The following is a 27,601-nucleotide window of genomic DNA, read 5'->3' as shown; positions in this document are numbered from 1 at the left end:
TTAATTGTCCTTACTGTTAACATTTCTCCTTAATTCCAGGTTGCTTCTCCCCTCAATTAAGTTTCCAACCATTGTTTCTTGTCTTGCCTTCTGGTGCTTTGGAAAATAAGTTGACCCCTCTTTTATGGTAGCCTCTCAAATACCGGAAGGCTGCTATCTGTCTCCCCTAGTCCCTCTTTTCTCTAGACTAGCCATACCCAGTTCCTGCAACCATTCTTTATATGTTTCAGTCTGCAGGCCTTTAATCATCTTAGTTGTTCTTTGCACTTTTCTAAAGTCTCAACTTCTTGTTTTTCAATCTGGTGACCAAAAGTGGATGCAGCAGCTGTTTGGATTCCCTTGCAGCCTAGCTAAGGCGTGTCCAGTTGCAGCACCCAGCCTGGTTTGCTTTGACTCTCCCTCCTTATTGTTGCTCCAGGGGCCCTGAAGTCCTACCTGAGGGAGCTGCCAGAACCACTGATGACCTACGCCCTGTATGAAGAGTGGACCCAGGTTGCAAAGTAAGGCGGATTTTTCCTGGGATCTCTGCTTTGGCCTTGTCGACGCTCGAAAAAGCTTTGGAAAGCTGTGCTTGAAAATCACTTTCTTGATTTTCTCCTTGCATTTCTTTCACTGTTCTTTTTAAAGCAACGATGTTGTGCTTTCATTTTGGAGGGGGTTACTGTTGTAAGCTGCTCAGAGTAACCCCACGATGACAAGGGTGACAAATTTAAAAATAATAAATAATGATAAGACTTCTGTCTTAAGCCTACATTGACCAATTGGTATTTTGTTTTTCACATACTTACCTTACGCATTCAAGGTAAGATGAATAAATTTGATAGTAATAATGAAAACAGAGATTACTGTTGCATTATTTTCCTCCAAACTGGTTAGTGTTTCTAAGTAGTTCATGTAGGACCTTACAGTTTTAGATTTTTCTTCAGCAACCCCTGATAGCAGCATTGCAAGTAAAGCTCTGTTGCACATGGGAATAAAAGTTCAAGTCCATCCCTTTTAGGCCAATCTCAAGAGAACATTTTGTTTTCCCCTAGCATCCAGGACCAGGATAAGAAACTGCAAGACCTGTGGAGGATTTGCCAAAAATTGCCAAAGCCTCACCTGGCCAACTTCAGGTAAGTAGGGGCTCAGAGGCTTTCCTTACTCCTTGGTTTTAAAAGGGAGAATGCCGGGGTGCAGAAGCTCAAAGAATACGTTCATTCTGGTGTTAGGTCCTCCCCTGGAATGGGAGCACTTTGCATTGTTTGCCACGTTGCACTTTGCAGTACAAACTCTCGTCTAGAGAATGCAAATCATAGAAGCCAGGGTGTACCAGTTGGCAGTTATGCTCTGAGACCTGAGGCAAGGGTTTGACCTGGAGGGGCCTGACGCTGTATTTAGAATGTTCAAGAAGAGGGGAGTCAACTTTTAAGTCCTGTGGACTTCAACTCCCAGCATTCCCCAGCCAGCCAGGTCTTAAAGATGCCAAGGTTTGACCCCTGTCTTCTAGAGGCAGAGCAGGGGCTCAGTCCCTCTTTGGCCCAGTCCCCACTGGAATGTATAGGAATCGTACAAATGAAAAGATAGTCCTACCATGAAGGAAAGCCATTTCATCCATTCATGGGAAGAAGCTGCCCAGCTTCTTCATAAACACCTCCAGAAAGGGTGGACTCAAAACTTCCACCTATGGACCTGTCACGTGGAAAACTGCCCCAAGAATTCCAGTGGATGCTGTTGTCCGTGGCGCTCTGAAGCCCCATGAGTAATCCCTCCAAAGAGTTTCCCACTCTTGATTTGTGTGCTCCTGCCCAGGCAAGAATTGAAATTCACAATACTTTTGTGGAATTTTTGCACCGTCTAGGAGAGAGAGTGTGAGCTGAGTATCTTGGACTTCAGTTTTCCAGCGATGCCTTTGGTTCTCCTTAGAGCCTAACGCTGATTATTCCTTGCAGGTATTTAATCAAATTCCTTGCAAAGCTCGCACAGTATAGTGATGTTAACAAGATGACTCCTAGCAACATTGCCATTGTGCTGGGCCCAAATTTGTTGTGGGCCAAGAATGAAGGGTAAGTATTGAGTTCTAATACTTGAATTGGTGGCCCTATTTCTGATTTATTTATTTATTTATTTTAATTCCATTTATATCCCGCCCTTCTCCGAAGACTCAGGGCGGCTTACAAGCTTAGCAGTAGCCTTCATTCTACGTATATGCCTGCTTATTAGGGCTTTCACACACACACCCCAAGCGGCATTATTACAAAGTCAGCTTAATTGCCCCCAACAATCTGGGTCCTGATGCCTTTAGCAGCTCTTCTTTGAACTGCAGCTGGGGCAGGGCTTTCCAACCTTTTCACCCACTGTACCACTTTTAGGATAGGGCAACATCTGAGTACCACCAGTCGCCTAGCAAGATGTCAAAAAATAGATGACCAAAAAAAAGGAAAAAAGTGATAAAGTACTGGTAGTCCTCGACTTACAACAGTTTGCTTAGTGACTGTTTGAAGTTACAATGGCACTGAAAAAAGTGCCCCCCAAGCCACAGCCGAACAAGACCCCTGCCTGCCCACCTGGTGGCGCTCTTCCTCCTGTCCGAGGTTTTCAGTGTTGTGAGCATTTCTGTTGAGGATTGGCAGTGAGGGTGGGGTGGGGGGGGTTGGTTTTTATTCCCCCTGTCTGCTGGGTGGTTGCAGCAGGTTTTGGTCACTTCACATGACCCTGGGACACTGTGACCGTCATAAATAGGAATCAGTTGCCAAGTATCTGAATGTACATCACAAGACCCCGGAGATGCTGCAACATTCCAGCTGATCGGTGCTTCTTCTGGGCTCAGCAGAAGCACTGGGATCAGTGCCGAGCTCCAGCTGGAGCCTGGCGCTAATCCTGGAGCTTCCGCTAAGCCCTGACAGCCCCAAAGAAGCGGCTGATCCTGGTGCTTCCGCTGAGCCCTGACAGCCCTGGAGCTCCAGCCATCTCTCGCTGAGGCTTGTGCGGTGCTGCCACCGATTCAGCTCATTCCCCTCCCCCACTACCACTTTTCTAAGATGGTCGCGTACCACCTGCTAGGTGCCAATGTACCACAAGTGGTACCTGTACCACTGGTTGAAAAGCCCTAAGCCAGGGGGTCTTTGGTTAGGGAGTGAATCTTGAATATTTTTAGGGTTAGATTTTTGCCCAGTTCTTTAACAGAAAAGGTCCAGCACAGTCTAAATCACTGCATAAGAAGTCACTACCAAGTATTTCTGTGCCATTTATTTGTTTTGTGCACGAAAGATTAATAGCATCACTTAAAAGTTTTATTACTCAATTCTGCAAGTCCTAAGATCGGTTAAAAACTGGAGCCTGCCAGGGCAATCCATCTTGGCAGATTTTCAGAGACAAGATGTAAGACTTGAGGGAATGCACTTTGTCGCCTAAGAGCAACACAGGGGAAGGCTCTCCCGAAAGTTTTACAAGAGGAGAGGCCCTTAGAGCAGGGGTGTCAAACTGCCGGCCCGTGGGCCGGTTTCATCATACCGAAGCCGTGCCCACCCCATTGCCGGCCATGCAAACAGAGTGGCGATACGTCGTGACACGTCACGTGACACGGCGAGTTTGACACCCGTGCCTTAGAGGGAGTGGACTTTAAACCCTTCAGTTGTGCCCAGTAAATAGTTGGCAGCCCGTGGACGTTCTGCCGGACAGCCCTTGACTCCTGTTTCTGAGCCCAGTGAGCAGAATTCATTAGCTTCCTTGATTGCTGAGAACATCTTTAAAGCCAGTGGTCTTCTCTCCCCAGCTCCCTTGCAGAAATGGCAGCAGCAACTTCAGTGCACGTGGTTGCCGTCGTTGAACCCATCATCCAGCACGCTGCCTGGTTCTTTCCTGAAGGTAAAGAAAATGCTATTTCTTCTTTGCATGCAATCCCAATTGTTCCTTCCTAGGAGAATCGGCAGGCTAATATTGGGACTGCTCTGCTCTTTGCTTTTGATATTTTTGCATCCTTCTAAAAGCCCATGTAAAGTATTGAAAAGAAAGAGCTTGGAAACATCTTTTGTTTTCAAATACATAAAGTTGGAAGAAAGAGAAATGGGGAGGAAAATCTTGTGAAAAAAGCCAGGCATTTATAATTAATAGAAATTACAATTTTTCAAGGGACGCGGTGGCTCAGTGGGTTAGGACGCTGAGCTTGTCGATCAGATGGTCGGCAGTTTGGCGGGTCGAATCCCAAGTGCCGCGTAGCAGAGTGAGCGCCTGTTACTCGTCCCAGCTTCTGCCAACCTAGCAGTTCAAAAGCACGTAAAAATGCAAGTAGAAAAATAGGGACCACTCCGGTGGGAAGGTAACAGCGTTCCATGCGCCTTTGGCGTCTAGTCATGCTGGCCACATGACCACGGAGACGTCCTTGGACATGCGCTGGCTCTTCGGCTTTGAAACGGAGATGAGCACCGGCCCCTAGAGTCGGAAACGCCTAGCACGCATGTGCGGGGGAACCTTTACCTTTACCTTTACAATTTTTCAATATATCATCAATTAATTTTAAGTAATAGAATATATTTTTTTTTTATTGAAAAGTTTTAAAATACAATTTTCCTTTGAAAAACCCCCCTTCCCCCTCCCTCCTCCCCTCCCTACCTCCCCCCTATCTCCCCCCCTCCCCCTCTCCCTCCTCCCTCCCCTGCCTCCCACCCCTCTACTTCCCCTCCTCCCCCCCTCCCCCCCCCCCGACTTCCCAGAGCAAAATACAAGGTATATATCTAAAAAGCAATCATAAACAATCATATACTAACAATTATAAACTCTAAAATCCATCACTCTCTAGCTTATATAGAGTAAACCAATCCTTAACAATACTAAATATGTATAAAGAACTAAAATAAAAGAAAACTAGCATCATTCCCATCTATGTTCTTCCACAATTCACTATTACCTAGACATATTCTCACTTACACATCACAAGCACCTATCCCTATTAAACTCTCTAGCCAAAATAGGCTATAATAGATAGTTCTTACACAAATTAACCCGCATTAACCCACAAAACTTTCTTCCTCTTCCTCTGTAGTAAATTGTCCATTAATTCCAAATTGAACATTCTGTTACCATACATATCATCCCAAAACTCTTAAAAACACAACTACCACTTGACTATAAGTATATTGTGGAAGTTCCATAGATTTCTACTGGTCTTATTTTTTAATCTTTTTTGAGCGTTTTAAGGCAGCACGCGTCACCCTCTGTTCTCTAGGATCATCCAAAAGAGTTGCAGCTTGATCTCCTCCTGTACCCTTCTCGTCTATCTGTCCATCTTCATCCTCTTGATGTTCTCCTTCTCCAGATCCCTCTGCAGCTTCCAGAAGTGTTGATGGGGTTGCTTTTAAAACATTGTTGTAAAAATCATGCGCTTGCTTCACAGTACCCAAACAGTACCTTTTGCCATCATACATGAAGCTCAACCCAGCTGGGATCTCCCATCTGAACCTTATATCTCTTTGCTTGAGCTCTTGCACAAGAAATATAAAGTCCTTCCTTCTCTTTAAAATCTTTGGAGGAATTTCTTTTAGAACCAAAACTTCTTGACCAGCAATCACAACTTTAGTATCATAGGCAGCTTGTATAACTTCATCTCTAATTTCCCTTTTTACAAAATAAACCACCACATCTCTAGGCAACTTTCTCTGCTTAGCAATCCAGGAATTCACACGAAACACTTTGTCCATGCCTTGTTTTATTTCAGATGCTGGATGGTTCAATACCCCCTCAAAAGCCTCAGAAACCAGCTGCTTTAAATCTTCCTTAATATTCTCTTTTAGGCCTCTAATTCTAACAGCAAACTGCATCTGGTAAAATTGAGCCAAACTCTGTTCGCTATCCATTTTGTCTTTTAAATCTTCAATTTCCAATACTTTTGCTTCTAATATAGCATTCTTTTGAGTCAAGTCTTCCACTTGATCATCCAGCACCTCCACACATTTAGCTACTTTATGCACTGAGGACAAAATGTCTACCTTCATCTCTCTAAGTTTCTGCTCCATCCTTTCTTCCATTCTCTGCTCCAATTTCTCCAATTTCTCCTCCATCTGTGCAAATTTAACACCCATTGACTCCAAAATTAACTGGGTATGTTTTTCAAGATCCTTCGATGTCAATACATCAGGAGAATGCAACGCCTGCAGTAATGATTGTTGTTGCACCGGAGAATTTCCAGCACTCCGAAAAGTTCTAGGGGGAGGTTTAGCCGCCATCTTTTACTTACAATTGTGACGCACTTTCACTTTAAGTTTTAAGCATAGTCCATCAAGCTTGAGAGTAAAATAAAATAATCCTCTTCATCTCTTCACCTTTTCCTCTTGTACCGCTCTGCCTGCTCCTTTAAATCATAGTCCTTTCTTCAGGCAGGGATGGTTCGCAGACGCCTGGCTCTGCTCCAGGAAGTTCGGAGCAGAGACGACGGCCAGCTGGGAGCAACCCAGGCTTCGGGGGAGTTCGATCCTTCAGCCGCCCAAGCTCAAAGCTCAGGCGGCCTCGGAGAACTCTACCCCTACCTGGGGCCTCACCCCCTCCTCTTCTCCCGAGGAGGGGGCTTCAATTTCGCCCGAACAGCTGATCGACGCTGTTTCGGGCGAAAAAACAAACAGCTGAGCCGCGGGCAGCCAGGGGAGGCTGTCTTCGGCGCCGCGCCGCCAGCGGAAGTCCAATAGAATATATTATATTGTAAAAAAAATCTAAAAAATATTATTAAACTGTTAAGAGAATATAACTATCAGGAACCATAATGAGCATAATATCGATCACAAAATGAAATTGTAAATTACAATGAATTCTGCCCACACTGCTGAGAGTATTTTATTTAGAAATATTTAAAAACTTACTTTACTTAGAGGAAAACCAAAAATGTATCAAAAACCACATGCAACAAATTACAAAATGGTTTGCAATTTGAATCAAATTCTATGTCAGATTTACTTTTAAAATCACAAACTTCTTCTAGATGTTGAACTGTATTCCTGAAATTCGGTGAGCTGTTCTTAGGCGGGACAAACATCCTTTGTAATAAAAGGCATTAAGTGCCTCACAGCAGTTAGTATGTGCAAAGCTAATCCGGGCTATTTTATGGGAATATAGAGTTAGTAAAAATACTGCAGTTGAAAGGATCACCTACTCACCTTTTAAGATTTGCTTCATTCTGCTGCGAATCATTTTCCAGAACTTTTGAGCAGCAAAGCCAATTGTAAAAATGTAATTTCTGAATCAGGTGAGGTTGGAAACATCTTAATATCTGCATTCAGTTATCAGCTAATTCTCTGGAGACATTAATTCCACTGAAACATTGAACTTACAGCTTTTATTACAAGTTTTGGGTGCCAGTCTAATTTTTTAACTTGCAAATTGTATTTGTTTATTTTTTTATGCCACCCATCTCCACTATACAGCAATAGCACTTAGATTTATATACCACCCCTTAGCACTTTACAGCACTCTCTGAGCAATTCACAGCATCAGCATCTTGTCCCCAACAATCTGGGTCCTCATTTTACTGACCTCAGAACGATAGAAAACTGAGTCAACTAGAGCCGGTCAGGATCGAACTCCAGGCTGCGAGCAGAGTCAGCCTGCAGTACTGCATTCCAGCCACTGCGTCACCAGGGCTGTAAGTGACTGAGTGACTTACAAGGTTTTAAACAAGAAGAAAAATTATTAAAACATTAAAACTACACAGATTAAGATTTTAAGTCTAAATGGAAACCAGAACTAAGAGACAGGCAGGACAAGATCTTCTTACTCTGTTGGCCACCTCCAGCTGTGAGCACCCCACTCGAGGCCCCAGGCCAACCAGAATAAGTTTTGATTCCTTCCAGAAGGCCAAAAGGGAGGGGGGGCAGTTCTCACCTCTAGTGGTAGAGTGTTCCACAGGGATGGGGCACAGCGGAAAGGGCTCTTCTCCTTGAACCTACTGCTGGAATTCCTTAGCAGATGGGATCTGTAGGTTTCTTCTGGTGATGCGAGTGGGGCAGGCTTGTCCCATTGGGGAAAGACGGCTCCTTAGATACCTGCCTGGACCCATGCCGTGCAGGGCTTTAAGGTAACAGCTAACATCTTGAACTGGATCCAGAAGCAAACCTGTAACCAATGCAGCGTGCGCATTGTTGTGTGTGCAACACTAGCAACTCCAGGACTGTGCATGATGCTGTATTCCTTTGTGTTGTACTGCTTTGTCTGATCGTATTAATCTGAAAAGGGAAATAGAAGTGAATTTACCTTAATAAGGTATTTTTGTCCTCTGAAATTAAGTTCTTGGCCTGAAGGCTGTGTTCCTCCGAACCACTCAGAGACACTTGTATTCCTGAATTCGCAGAGCTGGATTTCAATGTCTCTGGAGCGTTTGTGGGGCAGCCGGCTGTGTACTCCAACCACCTTCCTGCAGGGGGCGACTACGATTCCGGGACCCTGGAGCGGAAGAGGCCGGTCAGCATGGCTGTGATGGAAGGGGAGCTGCTGAGAAAGGAAAGGTAAAGTGACCGTTTCTTCCCTTCCTCCATCCTGCGGTTGGCTTAGCAGTTTATTCAACACCATTTGTGGCTCTTTAACTTAAGTTAAAGGTTCGAAGTTCTTCCAGAGGTCATAAACGTGAATTTGATCTTCACAACCAACAGTCCCTTTCTGGGCACATAAGAAATCAAAGATTTCTTTGTCCAATGAAGGAAAACAGATCAGATTGTTATTATGCAAGAGTCCTATTGGTTCTTTCAGTCGTCCCCCCACCCTCCAAAATGTTGCATAGTGAGTGATGTTTGAATTTTGGCAGAAGTTAGCACTCGTTTCTAAGTTACGTTGATTACCTTCATGCTGTATATTAGCAGCCAATCAGAGAGACTCCGTCCAAAAAGGTTTAGAGCAGGAGTGTCCAACCTTGGTAACCTTGAATTCTGGGAGTTGAAGTCCACAAGCCTTAAAATTGTCAAGGTTGGAGACCTCTGGTTTAGAATATTAAAAGCTATTGATGGAGTTCCTTTCAATCACCAAGCCTGGAAGGCACAAATGTATCCACTTGAGTAGCAAAGTACCCACAGGACTGCTCAGGGTGTCAGGTCCAAAGGCATCTGATGGCCAGCTGCTTAAGTGATCCACCAAAGGCATCTGATGGGCCTCTTTAAGGTATTCTGCAGGTGGGCATTGCGTATGTTGACAGGCTTTCTGGAAGCCTCTGTCAAAAAGGAGCTGGGCATGCCTGGAGCCATGGCCAGCCAGCCCTGAGTGGTGCCTTTCCCCTCCTTACTGCAGCCTAAGGAAGATCCAGAGGTAATGTACGTGCTGTTCTTTCCTACTCACCGTGTTCCATGCATGATAGAAGCCCTAGGGAGATCTGGTGCTGTGGAAGCAACAGGAACAGACTCCCCTTGGGATCCGCGTAGGGCCCACAAGAAGGTGTCCCTGCCAGTCTGGACCGAGGAAGACTGGCAGCCCTCAAGATAAACCATTACAGGCTCCTGATCTCCTGCAGCCCCTTTTTATAATCCATGACAATCCAACGCTCATTTGTTATGCCAGTCGCCTTCCCTGAAATTCTATCGTGTCTTTGGAACACCAAATTTCAGACTGGAAATTTGCTGTGACTTTAGTTTGAAGAGTGCTTAGCACATGTTCTTTCTCTGTGTGCCTTGGGCTTCCTTGAACTCTGTTGTATCCTGACTTCCAGTGTGAGCTACTTGGCTTTTTCTTGCCTTACTAGCAGCCAGACCAGGGATCTCAAACTCCCAGCCGAGGGGCCACAACCGGTTGAAGTCCAGGCATCCTAAAGTTGCCGAGGTTGAGAAACACTGACTTAGAGGCAAGGCTGAGTCTGCCGGCCGGCAGAGATGGCCCTGGCCACCTTCATCGCAGACACTGAGCCCGCTGGCTCTGGGCTGAGAAGGAAGGCTCTCCCGCGCTCCCATCCTGCACCCAGGCCCTGCCTCTGCCGCTGCCTGCACAGGCGTGCAGAGTGGAAGGAGGTGCCCCAGAACACGGCAGGCAAGCTCTCTCTGGGAGGTGCCCAGAGCAGGGAAGTGAGCTATGGCAGCTCTTTGGAAAGGCTGCCTGGGATTTCAGTGGCCCCTTTTCCACTGCCTCCCGGCCACGCTCCATGCACAAACCCACCACTGCACACGTGAGCCCCACCTTCAGTAGCAACCACAGCAGCCACTGCAGAGCCCCACAGCTGTCAGCCAGCCAGTTAGCCAAAATGAAATGCAGTGAAATGGCTGTAGGATGTTTTGTGTATTTGTGTGTGTGTGTGTGTGTGTGTGTGTGTGTGTGTGTGTGTGTGTTTTCTGGCATATGTGACCCTCTTTCTTCGTGAAAGAGTTTTTAGAAAATCAAGTATGCAAAGACTTCAGTGACAATCTGAGTTTGAGGCCCCTGAGCCAGACAGACATTTGTTCTACATGCTCTACATTGGATTCATCAGTATCTTAGTTTTCATGTTTTTGTTTCTGCACATTAAATGGGGTTGTGTGTATTCTGGACTTTTACAAATTCAAACATCTAAATTTAAAAAAAATTAATAATGCTGGTTTGTTTATCTTGACCTGTTTTAAATCATTTTGCTGCCTGTAAACCTGGGAAACAAATTCTACAGGGCACCAAAGTCTGAGGTTGCAGTTTGTGCCTCCCCTGTGACTGAGGACAAGAAGCCCGACTTCTGGGTGCTGATGGCTGGATTGATTATTTATTTATTAAATGCGTGGCTTTGGGCGGCTTTCGTGTCTCTGCTGTTGTTGTGGCTGCCATTGTTATTGCTGTGGCCGCCACTGAATACACACAGCCCGTCCATTCATATTTAAAGAGGTACCGATGCATGTCTGTGACTTAACCAGGAATGTTCTCAGTTGGAGTGTCCCAGGCATTTGGTCCACGGGGGGATGATACCAAAAAGGCCCTGCGGATGGAGCTGCCTGGCAGCCAATGAAGTCTCCAAGATTTCCGGGGAAGGGAAATCTTCAAACCACTGCAGAATTCCTGGGGCTGCTTAAGGAGGGATAAAGTGGGCTCATACTGGTCTGCCCAAAAATAGAATGGTCCAGTATGGATATATTGTGTCTCTGCATCACTCTCACTCTCTCTGTGTCTCTCAGGCACACAAAACGAAATGGATGTTGAATAATCAATCTTGCTGGTCCTCGATGCCTGTCGCACTCTTCCTGGCTGAGCCAAAGTGCATTGCACTTTTCAAACTCTGGCTGGCAGAGTTTGTGTGTTCCTTGTTGCTTATTTGCATGGCCAGCAGCAGGAACTCGCCTTCCGTCTCCCCAAGTAGTTCTACTTACTCTTGTGTTTGTGTGTAGCCCGTCTGCATGGAGTGTTTACTCTCTCTCTCCTCTGTAGCTTTGGTGTCAAGGTTATGGACTTCCAGGCAAATCCCCGGAGAGTTGGCACTGTGAATAGAAAGCACACAGCCCCAGCTTTCCAGCCACCGCTTCCGCCCACGGAGGCTGGCCCGCTGGCCCTGGCCACGGTGGAGCAGCACCCACAGGGCCCTGGGGCTGATCCCGGCCTGGCGGGTGTTTCCTCTGCCTGCCTGCCTGGCTCATCAGAGCATTCTCACGGCCAAGGCACGGAGGACAGCAGGTAAGAGGGGAGGCTCAGAGCGGCCTTTGAAATGAGGCGCTCCTACTTGTCACGGGAGCGAAGTGCCTGGCTGTCGATCCCCAAAGCGAAAGCGGGGTGCTTTGCAAAGCTAGCCTGCTTTGTTGCCACAAGGAAGCAGGAGAGTGGTGGTCATCCTGCATTAAAGCAGGCCAAGTCTCCCTCCTGCTTCCCTCCAGAGGTCATGCCAGAGCCCGCCCCAGTCAGGGAGAACGCAGAGCTGCAAGGCAGAGCCGGGATTCTCCCGCCCGCCCGTCTTGGAGAGATGGTAGCTTGTTCTTCTAACCCGCTGGCCAGAACCTGTTTGTCTCGTCTTCGTAGGCTATGTCCCACCCCCACCCCCACCCACCCCGGTCAGTGTGCCACAGTGTTATTGTGCTTCAGCTTTTCCTTCCATGAGGAAGGCGGGGATGTGGTGCATGTTCCTTCTGAGGAAGCTGATTTTCTGCACTGGAGAAAGAGAGATCTGCTCCCCCGAGGCCTTCCACCAGTGTGACTCTGGGTCCTTGTGGGCAGCCTATTTGCGTACCTTTGGGGAGAAGATACAGAAGCAGCTGCTTAGGGAGGCCTGGCTATTCTGAACAAGCTCCCCAAAATATTTGTGTCTGAGCAAAACCCAGGTTGTAGGAATGGGCAAAGCAAGAAATGTTGCTTGCTAAAACTAGTTCAAGGGACCTGAGTGAGATTCAAGGACTGGTGAGTAGCTGAAGAGATGCTCATTTGGGTTTCTGGAGAACTGCGGTCTTTGGCCCAGAACCTACACGGTACGTCTCAGAGAAACTAGAGGGACGACGCTCTTACATCTTTAAGAACCCCCTCCTAACTCTGTGGGCCTTGCGGTTGGTATTGCTAACCTTGCTGCTCTGCTGCTTTAAGCACGTTTTTTCCCTAAGCTGTGGGGATTCTATGGACCCCCAGACAGCTGGGTCAGGCAGGCCACCAATGGACTAGTGACAAGGGGGGGTCTGCCTGCACCTTGCACCTGTTTAATGCAGAAAGGGCCCCACGTCACACAATGAGCCGTAGAGAGAAGCAGCTTCTGGCACCGGCAGCCGCCTTTGACGCCGTCTTTCTCTCCTTGCAGCTCTTCCAAGCCGAAGGACTCGGTGCCCTCAACCACACCGCCACCCCCCAGAAACGGTGGACCTGCTCAGCCTCTCAGCAGCGCCAGCCAGCACTTGGCTGGGCAGCCCCAGAGCACCGCCGGGCCCAGCCCACACGCCCTCAGGCGAGGTTTGTCCTTTGGAGCCTGGTGGGGGTGGGGGGGTGGGGGTGGGAGTCAATCTAAAGCTCCCAGATCTTTCCTGAAGATCAACTTTTCGGTCAGAGTTTGCCCCTTTTGGGTGAGCAGGGGAAGGAGGGATTTCTACGCTGGCCTTTCTTTTTCAGTTCTGGTCACCTTGCAGGAGGGCCAGAGAGCAGGTTTTGCATGCCATTGGCCCCTTTGGTTATTTCACACCAAGAGAAGGCAGAACTTGCTCCCAAATCAGACAGTTGAATTTGGAGGGGAAATGAAGCAGCCCTGGAAAGAGGCTGGCCAGGCTGGGTCTTCCGCGGTAAAACAACCTCCGTCCAATTTCAGGGTCCCCCGAGAAGCTCAGTCTTTTTCAGTCGGGGTGCCAGGCACTTACGGCAGCCCATGAAGTAATTGGAAGCTTTGTGCTCGTCCACAGTCTCAGCCGTGTCTTTTCCTTTTGCTCTCTCTTTCAGCCGTCAAAAAACCTGCACCGGCCCCTCCAAAGCCAGCAAACCCACCTCCGGGGCAGCCTGGGATCCCGAGTGCCACTCCAGCCCCCAAGCCCCCCACAAGGAGCCCTTCTCCTCCCAGCCAGCAACCCAACCAAGGAGGTGCTCAGCCTTCTGCTACCCCGCCCCATATTTCCGCCCCCCGGCGATACTCGAGCAGCCTTTCCCTGATACAGGCTCCCAACCACCCACCCCCTCAGCCCCCCACGCAGTCCATAACACCCCCTCCCCAGACCAAGGCTGGCAGTTTTGGACTCTCCCCGCCTGGCCCGGAGGGAGGGTCAGAGCAGCCCTCACCCACCCCCCCGGAAACCCCCACACCGCCTGACACGCCCCCCCTGGAGAAGCACAGCACCGCCTGCTCAGCCGCCCAGCCTTCGAACCAGGACATTCCACCGGCCCAGTCACCTCCTCCATCTGGCACGCTGCCGAGGCCCCGGCCAGTGCCCAGACCTCGCAACCGTCCCACAGTGCCCCCTCCGCCTCACCCTCCTGCTCCCCACCTGTCTGCAAACGGCTCTCTGCTGGGTCCCCCCGCAACAGCGTCGCACATCGTGACCGGTAAGAACCCTCTCAGCTCCACAGGCATGTCTTTGAGCCCAGGCTTCGATGCAGGAATGCTCTACCCCAGCGGGGACGGCCAAAGGAAGGGCCCCCCACCCCAAAAGCAAGCCAGCTACGGCTGTCAGCCAGCCCTCCATTGGAATCTCAGGGTTGCTGTCCCTTGAGATTGGCAAAGATGATAAAGGCAGATTAACTGGATTCATAGCCGCAGATCGTCTAGATAGGAGCGTAGCGCATCATTTCAGAGAAGGAGTAGTGGAGACATTGGAGCGAATAGGAAATGCACAAGCCCACTTCAGTGTTCACATCAAGTTTTGCTTTCCTTCAACTGAAGAACAAAAGCATCCTCAACGGTCAGACCTCAGCAGTCCCAATTTTGTGTTTTGGGCTTTTGCATACCATCCTTTGCTAGTCCCCGTTCTTTCCCTCCAACAGTAGCCGGTCAGTCTTCCCTCTGATTTTCCTCTGCTATCAAAATTATTTTCCTCCACACTGAAGAACATTCCAAGATGTCAGGTTTGCTCCCTGCGTTATTATAGTGTTACACCCAGATCAGTAAAGTCAGGTTTTATCCTTTATTCTCCGTGGTTCCTTCCTTGCTGCCCCAGGAAGGGTGCTGGTTCAGAAACATTGAGAAAATTTCAGTGCTGTTCGTTAGATCATGGGAAGACTGGCTGAATTTTATTATACTCAGATTGTGGGTGGCAGACAGGGGGAGTAGCGATTTATTCTTTGGTCTAAGGCCCCTCCCTTGCTAGCTAATAAAGTAATTTCCCTGTTGGTGCAATGCAAATGTGATTCATTTATTGCAGATTGCATCGATCTTTACAAGCTCTTTTTATTTCTTAATCTGGATTGGGCGCTTTTTAATAATGCTTAACATTACTTTTAAGCAGCATATTAGGACAAAGTCTTGACTTCTGGCAGAATGAAATAGCGCATGCCCATCTCTTAATTTTAGCAGGCTCTAACATATTGATCCACAGAACCCTTGCAGAATTTGGAAGAAAACAAGTTTCAGCTGCCAAAATAATCCTTTGAATCCTTTAGGTTGTAATATATCTACAAATAATATTCTAATTGAGAATTTTATTAAATAATCTAGATGTTTGAGCTGCCTTATTCAATAGGAACTGAAATTGGAAATGGTAAGAGGAAATTGAGGCCTTCCGATTGGCCGGAAATGTTGCAAATGTTGCATAATCATGGATGCCGCTTTTGTTTCTTACTAACTGGCCACCGTAACCTGGCTTGCTTGCACCTGGACTAATCCTGCATGTGAAAGGAGTGATGCTTTTCTTGTCCATTGTTTGTAATGTTGATCTCTGTATTAATGCATTCCCTGGATGTATTCTAGTCTACTGCCCCTCCCCGGTCCATCTTTGTCAACCTTTCATCAGCAGACATTGGAATGAATTTCTGCTTTTCAAAATCTTCAGACCTTCGTAGCATGTCCAGTTAGAAGTAAAAGGTGCACACAGAGATGTACACGTAAACTGTTCTTCCTTCCACCCTTCTGATGGCGAATGAGTTCTCTCCACAGAGAGCTAAGTGCAACCTTGTAGGCCCATGCCAGTTCTGGCACTGGTTGCTGTTCCCTTATTGTGTGAACAAGGTACCTCCACTGCTGCACAGGACTTAAATATGCAGGGTAAGAAGACTCTGAAAGAAAGGATTGGAAGCTCTGCATTAAGAATTATGTATTCTTAATAAAACACAAATCTTGCCAAACTAAAGCAACTACTTGCATCATGTAAGATCTACTCGAGAACATCTAGGGAGGAACGGCCTTGACCCTCTTCCTCCCAACCAGACTATCTAAACATAGTCCCTTTCTCTTGGTCCTCTGGTCTGCAGCCTCTCCCTCCTGGGAATCCAGACAACATTCCACCGTACCCACAGAGGCTAAAAGCAGACAATCCAGTCGATCCCCTGCTCTGCCTCATGCCGTGTCATGCTCTAGCAGCAACCCTCGGCCAACTCCATGGAAGTTTGAGGTCATTAAAGCTCTGTCATTAGAGCCAAGTCCGGTGCCCATCCAAGCTTTGCCCATGTGATTGTCTGAAAAGGAGCAGAACTTAGTACGGAAAGCCCTAACTAGAATTGCATCTCTGCTGGTGAGGAAATTTACAGTGAGGGGGAAAGTTATTTGATTCCCTGCTGATTTTGTACATTTGCCCACTGACAAAGAAATGATCAGTCTATAATTTTAATGGTAGGTTTATTTTAACAGGGAGAGGCAGAATAACAACAAAAAATCCAGAATAATGCATTTCAAAAAAGTTATAAATTGATTTGCATTTTAATGAGTGAAATAAGTATTTGATCCTCTATCAATGAGCAAGATTTCTGGTTCCCAGGTGTCTTTTATACAGATAACAAACTGAGATTAGGTTACCTGTACAAAAGACACCTGTCCACAGAAGCAATCAATCAATCAGATTCCAACCCCGCCACTATGGCCAAGACCAAAGAGGTGTCCAAGGATGTGAGGGACAAGATTGTAGACCTACACAAGGCGGGAATGGGCTACAAGACTATTGTCAAGCAGCTTGGTGAGAAGGTGACAATAGTTGGTGCGATTATTCGCAAATGGAAGAAACACAAAATAACTGTCAGTCTCCCTTGGTCTGGGGCTCCATGCAAGATCTCACCTCGTGGAGTTTCAATGATCATGAGAACGGTGAGGAATCAGCCGAGAACTACACGGGAGGATCTTGTCAATGATCTCAAGGCGGCTGGGACCATAGTCACCAAGAATACAATTGGTAACACACTACGCTGTGAAGGACTGAAATCCTGCAGCACCCACAAGGTCCCCCTGCTCAAGAAAGTACACATACAGGCCCCTCTGAAGTTTGCCAATGAACATCTGAATAATTCAGAAGACAACTGAGTGAAAATGTTGTGGTCAGATAAGACCAAAATTCAGCTCTTTGGCATCAACTCAACTCGCCATATTTGGAGGAGGAGGAGGAATGTTGCCTGTGACCCCAAGAACACCATCCCCACTGTCAAACATGGAAGTGGAAACATTATGCTTTGGGGGTGTTTTTCTGCTAGGGGGACAGGACAACTTCACCGCATCAAAGGGACGATGGACGGGGCCATGTAGCATCAAATCTTGGGTGAGAACCTCCTCCTCTCAGCCAGGGCATTGAAAATGGGTCGTGGATGGGTATTCCAGCATGACAATGACCCAAAACCCACGACCAAGGCAACAAAGGAGTGGCTCAAGAAGAAGCACATTAAGGTCCTGGAGTGGCCTAGCCAGTTTCCAGACCTTAATCACATAGAAAATCTGTGGAGGGAGCTGAAGGTTCGAGCTGCCAAACGTCAGCCTCGAAACCTTAATGACTTGGAGAGGATCTGCAAAGAGGAGTGGGACAAAACCCTACTGAGATGTGTGCAAACTTGGTGGCCAACTACAGGAAAAGTCTGACCTCTGTGATTGCCACCAAGTACTAAGTCATGTTTTGTGAAGGGGTCAAATACTTATTCCACTCATTAAAATCCAAATCAATTTATAACTTTTTTTGAAATGTGTTTTTCTGGATTTTTTGTTGTTGTTCTATCTCTTACTGTTAAAATAAATCTACCATTAAAATTATAGACCGATCATTTCTTTGTCAGTGGGCAAACATACAAAATCAGCAGGGGATCAGATAACTTTTTCCCTCACTGTACAAGAGCAAGTACAGCTCCATCTTGCAGTCATTCTGCATTGAAAGGCAAAGGTTACCTTTGACCCATCACACCAGGGCTGCACATCTGTGGAAATGAAGTCCCGTTTGCATGTCAGATGTCTCTTCACCTTTTCATTGAGGGAGGCGGGAGAACAAGGTGGTTGCCAGTGTAGAAAGAGCCTAGCTCATGTGTGCTCATGTTTCATGGATTTTGAAATGGGGAAGAGAGCTAGGTAGCAACGTAATTGTGTTAATAGGATTTCTGCCCACTTCCAGGTCCTGTAGAGTTCTACTCTTTGCAGATCCACTAAAGCCCCAGGCCCAACCAGCTTGACCAGAATGTGTCAAATTGAGACCAATGAACCAAATTCTGTTTTCATTGACCTGTTTCTTCAAATTATGCTTCTCCTACTAAAGCAGTTTGTGCTTTTCCAGAATTATCTAAGTTGATACTAGCTGGGTCCTGACAGTTGGACTTTCAATTTGTGGCAAACCACTTTCCCGTATGACATGAAGAAATGTTGGCTGCCTGAGAATAAAGCTCTCTGTTTTTCAGGAGCTATGCTGCTAAATTTGAAATTTTAAGATGAAGGCATATCCTGTCACTCTGAGGAGGTCAGGCTCCTTCCACAACAAAGTTACTAGCCATTATGGCTCGCATGATAAACTTGATTAAAGTAAGTTAGGGGATTCTGGAATTAGATTCTGAATTGTAATTCCTGCTCTCCTTTGAATTCAGACATTTTAGCATAATGTTGGCAGCAGAGGGAGAGTCTTGTGGATCAGCAGCCAGGCCTGAGTTTATCTTTCAGCATTTGCGCTGTGTTTGATGTCTTTTCTGCACAGATACCAGTTCTGAGGTTCAAGAGCAATCACGGGGCATCCATGGCGTGGAACCTCCCACCACAGAATTGGTGACTTCGCCGAATCAGAATTCACACAACCACCTTGTGCTTGATCTCGATCATGATACTGAAAGCACTGCTTTGTAAAAAGAATAAAGAATCACTCCAAAGCAGCCTTTTCTATCCCAATGAAAACCTAACCAGTCCAGGATTCACAGTGAGGAGCTTTAAAACAAAGAAGGAATGGTACCACTACCTGCCTTGTGTCTTCTGAGAAGACACATGATCTTTAAAAGAGTTTAATGACCTGTATCCTGACAAAGCTGCCTAAGCTAACATTGGATGTTCTGGCTGTTGCTAAACCTTGTATGAGAAGCTTGACTGCTGCTGTTAATCGAGACGGCCCTTGCTAGAAAGTTCCAAGAAGAATCCAAAGCAATGCATGTGTAATGGAAATCATAACCCTTTCAAGACCTCTGTTGAGCTCTTCTTCTTTGTCCGTATCAAACAGAGGCGTGCAAGAGACATGCTATCTCTGATATGCTGCAGACTTCGTTAAAAGTATGAACCAAAAAATTGCTACAGGTGCAGAAGATGACTGCTGGTTATCGGTCACTTTTCTAAACGGTGGATGTATTCTTGTGCCTTGATGGACTTGACACTGTAGAAGGAAATGTACTGTCTCTCTAACCATTTCAGTGCTATTCTTTTTTAAAATATGATTCTTTCCCCTTTATTTTTCATAGATATTTGTATTAACCCTTCTGCTCTGGTTTCTGTAACTTCCATAGGCAGCTGCTGTCAAGCTGAACTTTGGAAAATATGTATTGCTATAAATGAGTTGAACTTTGAAAGTTATTTTGGATATCTTGTTGGGTTCATCTGCTGAGTAAAATTATTCTAATTTTTGTCACTATGAAACTGATTTATTGTAATTTTCCTACCCAAAGAGCTGTATTTTCCCCCTAATTCACAAGTGAAATAAATTGCTTGGGAGTCACCCCAGAAAGAAAAAGGGGTTAGTTTGGCAAGAACCTGGAAGATGCTAGGATGTATAGACCGCTGAGAAGCATTTTCCCCTCCTTAACTACTGTTAGTCTCATGGGGTCAGGACCCAAAGAATGAGATGTACAACAGCTTCTGCAGAGTCCCTGATCCCTCAGCCCTGGTTTGAAAGAACACCAGCAGACCACTCTCAAGTCTTCCTGTCAACTTTATTGCTTGCTTTGTTTTCCCTCTGCATGGGTGAAGAGATGGAGATTAAAGTTCTCAGGCCAACTTGATCCAGGCCTTTGGACCCGCTTGTCCATAAGATCTCATGTAGACATATGAGTAGGAGTAGGCCATACTGTTTCTGGGGACAGGAAAGGGAAGTGGAAGAAAAAAGAAACATCATTTTCCCAACCCTTTTACCAGCAGTAACCAGAAGAGCATCTGTATTTTCTTCAGTGCACCCACATTGTGTGTGTACAATGTGCAGTCTGTCCCCAGGGATTAATCAGAGTGTGCATACATGTTGCCTTTGTGTCTCAGGGTTGGCTAAAGTGGAGTGTGTGTGTGTGTGTGAGTGTGTGTGTGTGTGTACACGTGTGTGTGTGTGCGGACTATGTAGGAGTGTGCCGAGTATGACTAGGAGGGCAGGAGGCTGAAAGTGGAGCTTCTCAAACCTTCCCAACCCCTGCCCAAGCCTCCCCCACCATTTAGATGCAAGTTCACACAAATTTTGTTTTCCCATAATCCCCATGAACCTGCCTTTCACAGTCGTAAATTATGATGGTTGTAAAGTGCGTCATCATGTGACTGACCTGATTTTATGACCTTTTTTGTGGCAACTATTACATAAACTCATTGTTTCCTATAGGGCATTTTTGCCAAAAACCAGAAGTAAAGCCCTGTTCATCAAAAAGATAAATTGCAGTCATGTAACTGCAGGACATTGCAGATGGCCATAAATGCAAGTTGGTTGCTAAGTGCCCAAAATTTGGCCATGTGACGGGGAGGGCGGCTGGCTGTCAGAACTTTGGAACCAGGTCATAAGGATCTTTTGGGAGATAGCTCAGTGACTAGTCCTAAGGCGAGGACTACCAGTATGACGCACAAAGCTTTTTTCAACACAGTTGGGCTAAAGGTTTGGTTATCGGCATTCTTAATTACAGGTCGTCCTCAAGATATGACTGATGGAGCCTGTCTGTTTTGCATGTGATGACAGCTGTTAAGCTGCATAGTGGAGATCTGGAAGTGGCCACCATTTTGTTCCATCCACAAAATGGCAGCCAGGGACAGATTGCTTCATTTCGCTGCCTCTACAAGGTCTGCACAATGATCGTTCAAAGGCCTCTGCATCACTGTGGGGACATTAAGGCAGCAAAGGAATCAGTTTTTCTGGCAGCTGCCATTTTGTCCCTGCCCACAAGCAGGCAGCACAAGATGGCTGCCATGCTTGAGTCACCGCTGCATGGCCCAGGGACGTCATGGTCTCCCCTCCTTCTACAGCATGAGGGCCAGAGGTGAGTGTGGGGAGCAGACCCAAGCACTGTGGGGTCCTGGTGGGATGGGATGGCAGAAAGAGGCCTTGCAGCATCCCTGTAGTTGGTTGTGAGGGAACAATTCCAGAAGTGGTCACCATTTTGTCCTGTCCTTCCCCAACACAAGGAAGGAAAGTGTGGGGCGTGATTGGCATGTGTGGAGCAGGCCCAAACGGGGGAGATGCTGCAGCGACCCTGCAGTGGGTCATAAGGGTGAATGACCACAGGGCCACTGCAGCCATCATAGTTTGAAATGGTCATATGTAATTTGAGGGCTTCTCTTCTAATTTTCTTCCTTAAGCACCCTGTGGTACCTTGAGGGCTAACTGTGTGCTTTTGCTGACAGTTTCAATACACCACGATCTTTGCATGAAGCATTTTCCTTGGAGGCTTTTTCTCCACCCGCCTCCTTTTAACCGAAAGGCATTGGGGTGTTAAAAACTAGATAGGGTGGGGATGGAAGGATAACTTGAATATATTTCCAAGATCATCTAATTGCACTTATTTTTTTTTTTTTATTTTAATTCCATTTATATCCCGCCCTTCTCCGAAGACTCAGGGCGGCTTACAAGCTTAGCAGCAGAGGTCTGTAAAATAGGCAACTTTAAGGCTTGTGGGCTTCATCTCCCAGAATTCCTCAGCCAGAATGGGTTTTCTTAATGGCAGGCTAAGGAATTCTGGGAGTTGAAGTCCATGAAACTTAAAGTTGCCTACTTTGGAGACCCTTGCACTAAAGCGGCAAAGGGTCTGTCTACGGTCTGTTTACAACCGTCTTCAGTTCCAAGTAGAACTTACATCTTCCTAGCAAAATGGTGACTTATTTGGTCCCTGGTGAGCCCTGTGGAAGGTTCCCATCAACCAGGGGCTGTCTTGGAGGCTGGCAGAGACTTTCCTTTTGGGCTACGGATTGTCTGGTCCCCTTTGGGCGGCTCCAGGAGGGAGGGAGTTCTCCTCTGGGCAAAAAAGGTACCTGAATCCATTTGTGGTTGCAAAGGATTGTTGTACATCTTCAGAAATTCTGTCGGGCTCAAACATTCTTGGCTCCTGCACAAATACTGGATTGTTTCCGCTGGGATCAGCAGCTCTGGCACAGCAGTGTGGAGACACTCGCCCAGGCTTTTGTTGCCCACCTTGAGAGGAGGAAGCAAGCACAGCGGATTTAATCCCATGGCATTTATTCTGGAATTAGTGCATACATTGACTTCAACCAATGCTGCTCAAACAACTGACTTTTCAAAGCTTGGCCTAAAATAAACTTCCAGATTGAAGAATGGGACTGGGAGCAGAAAGGAAGCTCCCAATATGGATTGCGCAGAATTGACTTAAACTGAGGTAGCATCAATATATTTTCTGGGAATCTATTTTTTAAAATAAACTTGCCAGTAAACAAAACACCAGAGAACTCAAGATTCTGTATCTCCATGCCAGGATACTGGCTCTTTCAAGAAGGGCAACTATTGTTTTTTATTAAACTTTAAAAGGTAAAGGTTCCCCCACACATGCGTGCTAGTTGTTTCTGACTAGGGGCCGGTGCTCATCTCCATTTCAAAGCCGAAGAGCCAGCGCTTGTCTGAGGACGTCTCCGTGCTCATGTGGCTGGCATGACTAGACGCCAAAGGCGCACGGAACACTGTTACCTTCCCACCGTATTGGTCCCTATTTTTCTACTTACATTTTTTACGTGCTTTCGAACTGCTAGGTTGGCAGAAGCTGGGACGAGTAACAGGCGCTCACTCTGCTACGCGGCACTCGGGATTCAACCCGCCAAACTGCCGACCTGATCGACAAGCTCAGCGTCCTAACCCACTGAGCCACCGCGTCCCTTGTCTTCAAAGTATTTTGTCATATGTTGTTCATCTGAGGTTATATATATCTACCTTTAAGAACAGAGAGGGACGCGGTGGCTCAGTGGGTTAGAACGCTGAGCTTGTCGATCAGAAGGTCGGCAGTTTGGCGGGTCGAATCCCGAGTGCCGCGTAGCAGAGTGAGTGCCTGTTACTCGTCCCAGCTTCTGCCAACCTAGCAGTTCGAAAGCACGTAAAAAATGCAAGTAGAAAAATAGGGACCACTACGGTGGGAAGGTAACGGCGTTCCGTGCGCCTTTGGCGTCTAGTCATGCCGGCCACATGACCACGGAGACTTCTTCGGACAAGCGCTGGCTCTTCGGCTTTGAAACGGAGATGAGCACCGGCCCCTAGAGTCGGAAACGCCTAGCACGCATGTGCGGGGGAACCTTTACCTATGTTCATATAAACCACATTAATGCATCAGAAGCTCAAAGAACTATTGCAAGTAAGAAACTAGAAAACAGTCTCCATCATGCCCTTGGCAATATATTATATATATCTCCCCAAGTTCTTCCCTACACGCTGGCATTGTTAACTTAGAATATGTCAAAACCTGTTACAGTGCAAGCCTATAGCCAAAGCAGTAGGAAGGAACTGGCTTCTGAAGGAATAGAAGAGACATTCAGTATTGTAGTCTCTTGACCAAAGCAGAGAGATGTAAGCAAGTGAAATGCCAGATTTCTTGATCTATCAGAATTTGGTGTACTTCTTGTGCTGAGGACATCTCAGAGTCTTGGGCAAAAAGCTGGAGAGACCTCCTGGCCACAGAAATTTACTGTACATTTCTACCAACTTAGTCCCAAAGGAAGGAAATCTACTGTTGAAATGAATTATTGTTATGTACAGCCAAGTCTATTTTGGATCAACAGTGCTGGTCCTGGAGAAATCAACCTGATGCCAGAGAGAGAACAGCTGAAGGGATCTACTCTCACCTTGAGTGTTGCAAGATACACTCCCAGCTTGAGAATGAGTGTAAGACACTCAGTAATAACTTCTTCTGTGGTCTGGCTCTGGGTAACATCTTCCAAAGTTACAGGCACTTCCACTTTGGTGGCACTCCACTGTGAGAAAAGTCTGGTGGGGATGTTATGAGACATTACCACTATCTTAATATCTCGCAATAAAGCCCTAAAAGGGAGAGAGAAAATGTATTAAACCCATAGGTCTTTGCACACACATTATGCACACTCTTGCATCCGTGTTCTGTCAAAATCAAAATATTTAAGGCTTGTAGCTACCTACCAATGAGGTGGTCACATCAGGGACACTGGCTACATTGCCCATGGACGTGAGAGGTTGCCTCCCTTCCTTCCAAGTATTTATATAGCGCTTCCTGTTCTAAAACTCCTGAGGTGGTTTACAATAATTATGAAAACAAGGTTAAAAACAGGATAAAAACTAAGTGGAAATAATCCACAAGAAACTACTCAGCAGTTGGGGAAAGGCAGTATGAAAATAGAAGTTTTTCAGAGAGGCTAAAAACCAGTTCCTTGGGGCGGGATCCTTCCAGTGATGACCCAAACCCGTCTCTTACAGATTTGATGCAGGATGTTTTTATTCCAACGGGATGTTGTTGGCTTCAGTAAGTTGTCATGTTAGCCATCCAGATCAAGGTAGAAATCTAGATCTTTCTCTGAAATCTGCTTATAAATCCTTGCTCTCTGAATCAGACCAAGCCTGCTCCTGATCCAACCGCAGGTCTTCTGGAGCCTATAACCTTGCTCTCTTGGCTGAACATCTTAGGTGTGCTTTTATCTGTCTCTGAAAATAGGGATAAAGAATCTGATGCTAAATGCCAATGCCCATCCAAGACACTCAAGTTGCTCAGGAATTGTAAATTGGTGACCTTTGACTGGCCATAGATTTCCCCATCCCTTAGATAAGGTGACATTTTCTCCATCATGGGGTTTTTGCTGCTCTCTGGTTGTTTTCTTGCAGACATTTCATTACCAAACTAGGTAACATCTTCAGTGCTAGAAGGGCGGGGGGGTTCTTCCCTATCTTATTTGCACACCCAACTATGGGGAGGGATGGAAAGCTTTTCTTTCCATTGGTGCTGCTGGGCCTTCTGCTTTCTGCCACTTCTCTTAGTTTTTTGGCTTTGTTTTTAGCTGTTTAAAAGCCATCAACCATCTGTGAGTACTGGAGAAGAGGTTATGGAATGCTCTGTTTCTCAGTTTGTACCTTGCATTTTAACTTAACCATAAATGCATTTTTAAATATTACTTTTCACCTTGGGATTTTTTAACAAGAAAAGCACAGATAAAATATATAAATACGTGGTCATTAGGTCAATCTTTGAGTCAAGAGCATCATCCATTCCTCAGACGATCCCTTTCCAACCCAACTGTGCAGATAGACTTGGCATCTCTTGGAGGTCCCTCTGCCTCAAGGCTGAGATGCCTCCCCTCTGTCTCCCCACAGCTTTCCTCCTTGGAGGACTTGCTTGACTTACGCTGCTCCCTGATGTTCAAAGTGGGCCAGGTCCATGAGGATGTGGTAGATGGTGCCGCTGGAGGCCTGAGGGGAATGGAAGAGCATCAGGATCTGAGGGTCTGAAGGTGTTTCCACTCAACTCTGTTACTCTGTATTGGAAGTGGTGTTTTCAGAAGCTTCTGGTGGGGAGTTTGCTTAATTCTGCAAGTGGCCAAACTACATTGTGCTTGTAATACTATCACTATGGATGCTTACGGATTGGTGCTTAAGTTGGATGTAGGTTTTGTCGGCATTGTTATAAATCCCAACACAATTCAACTAAAGGATTTTTCATCTTCTCTTAAATACTTGACCTACCTCCAGAATGTGGAGTATGCTCTGGGAATAGATGAGAAGGACTCCTGAGGCTGCTTCCCCCAAATGGAATCGTGAAATCTTCTGGAAAAGCTGTTCGTGATAATCTTCAAAAAGGAAACAGGAAAGATCAACAGAGAGATCAGCTCAGAATCCCCTCAAAAAACAGACGGGGTGGGAGGAAGGGCAGGCATCCAAACTTAAACTTAAACTTAATGCCTGCTGGACGGGGCTTGTTCCCAGCTTTCTCACTGGTGTCCGTAGGACCTGCTCCATCTGCCTACAGGCTATGGAGGAGAGAGTGTCACGCTTGATGATTCGGAAATAAACAACCATACTAATGGATTAACCTGTCTCAAAAAACAATTTCACAATTGGGCATGTGATGCAAAAGGCCAGTGATGAATTGGCTTAGCTTTCTTTTTTTCTAGGGGCTACTGAACTGGCTGTGGCTTCTGGGCACTGTGATTAGTGAGTCCTTCGGGAGAAGGGCGGTATATAAATCAAATAAATAAATAACGGGAGGGCCTCTGCATTTGAACAAATAGACTTTGCAAACATTAGATATTGGTGTTTTGTTGAACCCTGTGATAAATCTGCACTAGAAGCCACCTGTAGTGAATAGAGAGGATGACCTTGAAGGTTAAAGGGAAGATCCACTAGCAAGGCAAAATGAGGCTTGAGCCCCAGCCAAAATGGGGGTTACAAAAATGCATCAGGCAGCCACCCCCTCCAAGTCTCATGAAGATAAAGAAGGGAAGTTCATTCAGACTTGCCAGACCCTGTTACTACAGTTGTTCCGATAAAAGTAGGTTTAGGTTTACATGGTATCTGTTTCTTAGTTTGGTCTACCTGAGAGGGCTGGATTCAAAATTAAGGTTATTACCAGCATTGTCTTCGGAGTGATAAAAACGGATCTTCAATGGAGATGGGAGAGTGAGAGTGAGATAAGCAGACCTCCCCTCAGCCAAACAGACAAGGCTCATGAAACCCTTCCCATTTGGGGAAATCTGACCAGCTAGGAAACTTCAGAGTGCTATGGAAGAGCAAGCACAGATTTCAGTAAGATCTTGGAACCTTTCCCTCACTAAGAGCATCCAGGGACTTCGTGGCCTTTAACAAGGGAAGCTGAGTCTTTTGAAGGTCGTGTTGAGACTAACTGCAATACCTGTGATTTCACCCTCACTGGCATTTTCTTGCAGCCTCGCAACAAAGATCAGCCGGTGAAGCAGATATTTCTGTGGGAATAAATGCACCAGAAGATTTTGGTAACAGTTCAGGGCTTAGTTTTCCCCACTATTTGAAGCTCTGTCAACAGTGCAATTTTGCAGAAATAATCCATCACTTATTTTTATAAATATTTTGGTACGTTTCCCAAAAATCCATCAAAATACAGGGTACAGAAAAACCATACCAAAACTCTAGAAACAAAGCTGGATGCTCTAAAGGGAAAACAACCAGCTTAGAAGGCAGAGTCTGGAGATTCAACCCTCCGTCCTCAGCGCACTGAACCACCAAGCAGTTGGATTTTAGCCTAACATTACAGCTCTAACGCAGGGGTCTGTAAACTTGACAACTTTAAGACTTGTGGACTTCAGCTCCCAGCATTCCTCAGCATCTGGGAAGAGAGGCACTCACACACACCCCACACACACCTCAGAACTTCTGGCCTCCCCACACCTTCATCTGCTGCCGCCGCCTCTCCTCCAGGGCGCTTAGGAGGGTATTCCTGGCCACTGAGGGCATCACCATGTCAGCCATCCTGCTGTGGCAGACTATTCTGGAACCTTCAAGGAACCAATCTGCCAGCCTGGCATGGCAGTTGCCCTCTAAGCACCTCTTTGGAATTGGCAGTTGGAAGAGACCATTGCCCAGCACCCCGGGGGGCCTTCTGCTGCAGAGGGCCTTGGCCTGTGGACTCCTGGGGAGAGAAGCTGCCCCAAAGAAGCCTTGCCCAGGGCTGAGCAACTCTTCTGGTCAGAAAGGGGTTCCAGAGGCCCCGAAATTTGTAGCTGGCT

General features: G+C 46.5%; 2 protein-coding genes across 5 annotated transcripts in view; one reads left to right on the top strand and one right to left on the bottom strand.

The window, feature by feature from the left end:
- ARHGAP17 (Rho GTPase activating protein 17) overlaps nucleotides 1-19,665 on the top strand; it is a 79,035-nt gene extending 59,370 nt beyond the window's left edge. The window contains exons 12-21 of one of the 4 annotated variants that reach the window (XM_083373122.1): nucleotides 419-500; nucleotides 1,035-1,115; nucleotides 1,932-2,045; nucleotides 3,755-3,846; nucleotides 8,312-8,465; nucleotides 11,320-11,562; nucleotides 12,665-12,813; nucleotides 13,291-13,887; nucleotides 14,996-15,038; nucleotides 18,423-19,665. In XM_083373122.1, the coding sequence (XP_083229248.1) occupies nucleotides 419-500; nucleotides 1,035-1,115; nucleotides 1,932-2,045; nucleotides 3,755-3,846; nucleotides 8,312-8,465; nucleotides 11,320-11,562; nucleotides 12,665-12,813; nucleotides 13,291-13,887; nucleotides 14,996-15,003 (1,520 nt within the window). In that variant the 3' untranslated portion in view covers nucleotides 15,004-15,038; nucleotides 18,423-19,665. The remainder of the gene's footprint in view (nucleotides 1-418; nucleotides 501-1,034; nucleotides 1,116-1,931; nucleotides 2,046-3,754; nucleotides 3,847-8,311; nucleotides 8,466-11,319; nucleotides 11,563-12,664; nucleotides 12,814-13,290; nucleotides 13,888-14,995; nucleotides 15,039-18,422) is intronic. The other 3 variants (XM_083373121.1, XM_083373123.1, XM_083373124.1) reach the window with 3 other exon arrangements.
- Nucleotides 19,666-19,737: 72 nt separating this feature from the next.
- Nucleotides 19,738-27,335, bottom strand: LOC310646161 (testis-expressed protein 47-like; the record flags this gene model as incomplete). Its single annotated transcript, XM_083372421.1, has 7 exons — nucleotides 19,738-19,775; nucleotides 21,917-22,076; nucleotides 23,726-23,921; nucleotides 25,249-25,313; nucleotides 25,587-25,690; nucleotides 26,752-26,821; nucleotides 27,264-27,335. The coding sequence occupies 7 exons, from the start codon at nucleotides 27,333-27,335 to the stop codon at nucleotides 19,738-19,740; spliced, it is 705 nt and encodes a 234-aa protein (XP_083228547.1).
- Nucleotides 27,336-27,601: the final 266 nt, after the last annotated feature.

This window comes from Vipera ursinii (assembly GCF_947247035.1).
Source record: "Vipera ursinii genome assembly, chromosome: 13".
Lineage (NCBI taxonomy): Eukaryota > Metazoa > Chordata > Lepidosauria > Squamata > Viperidae > Vipera > Vipera ursinii.
This window is presented reverse-complemented; position numbering and strand designations above follow the sequence as displayed.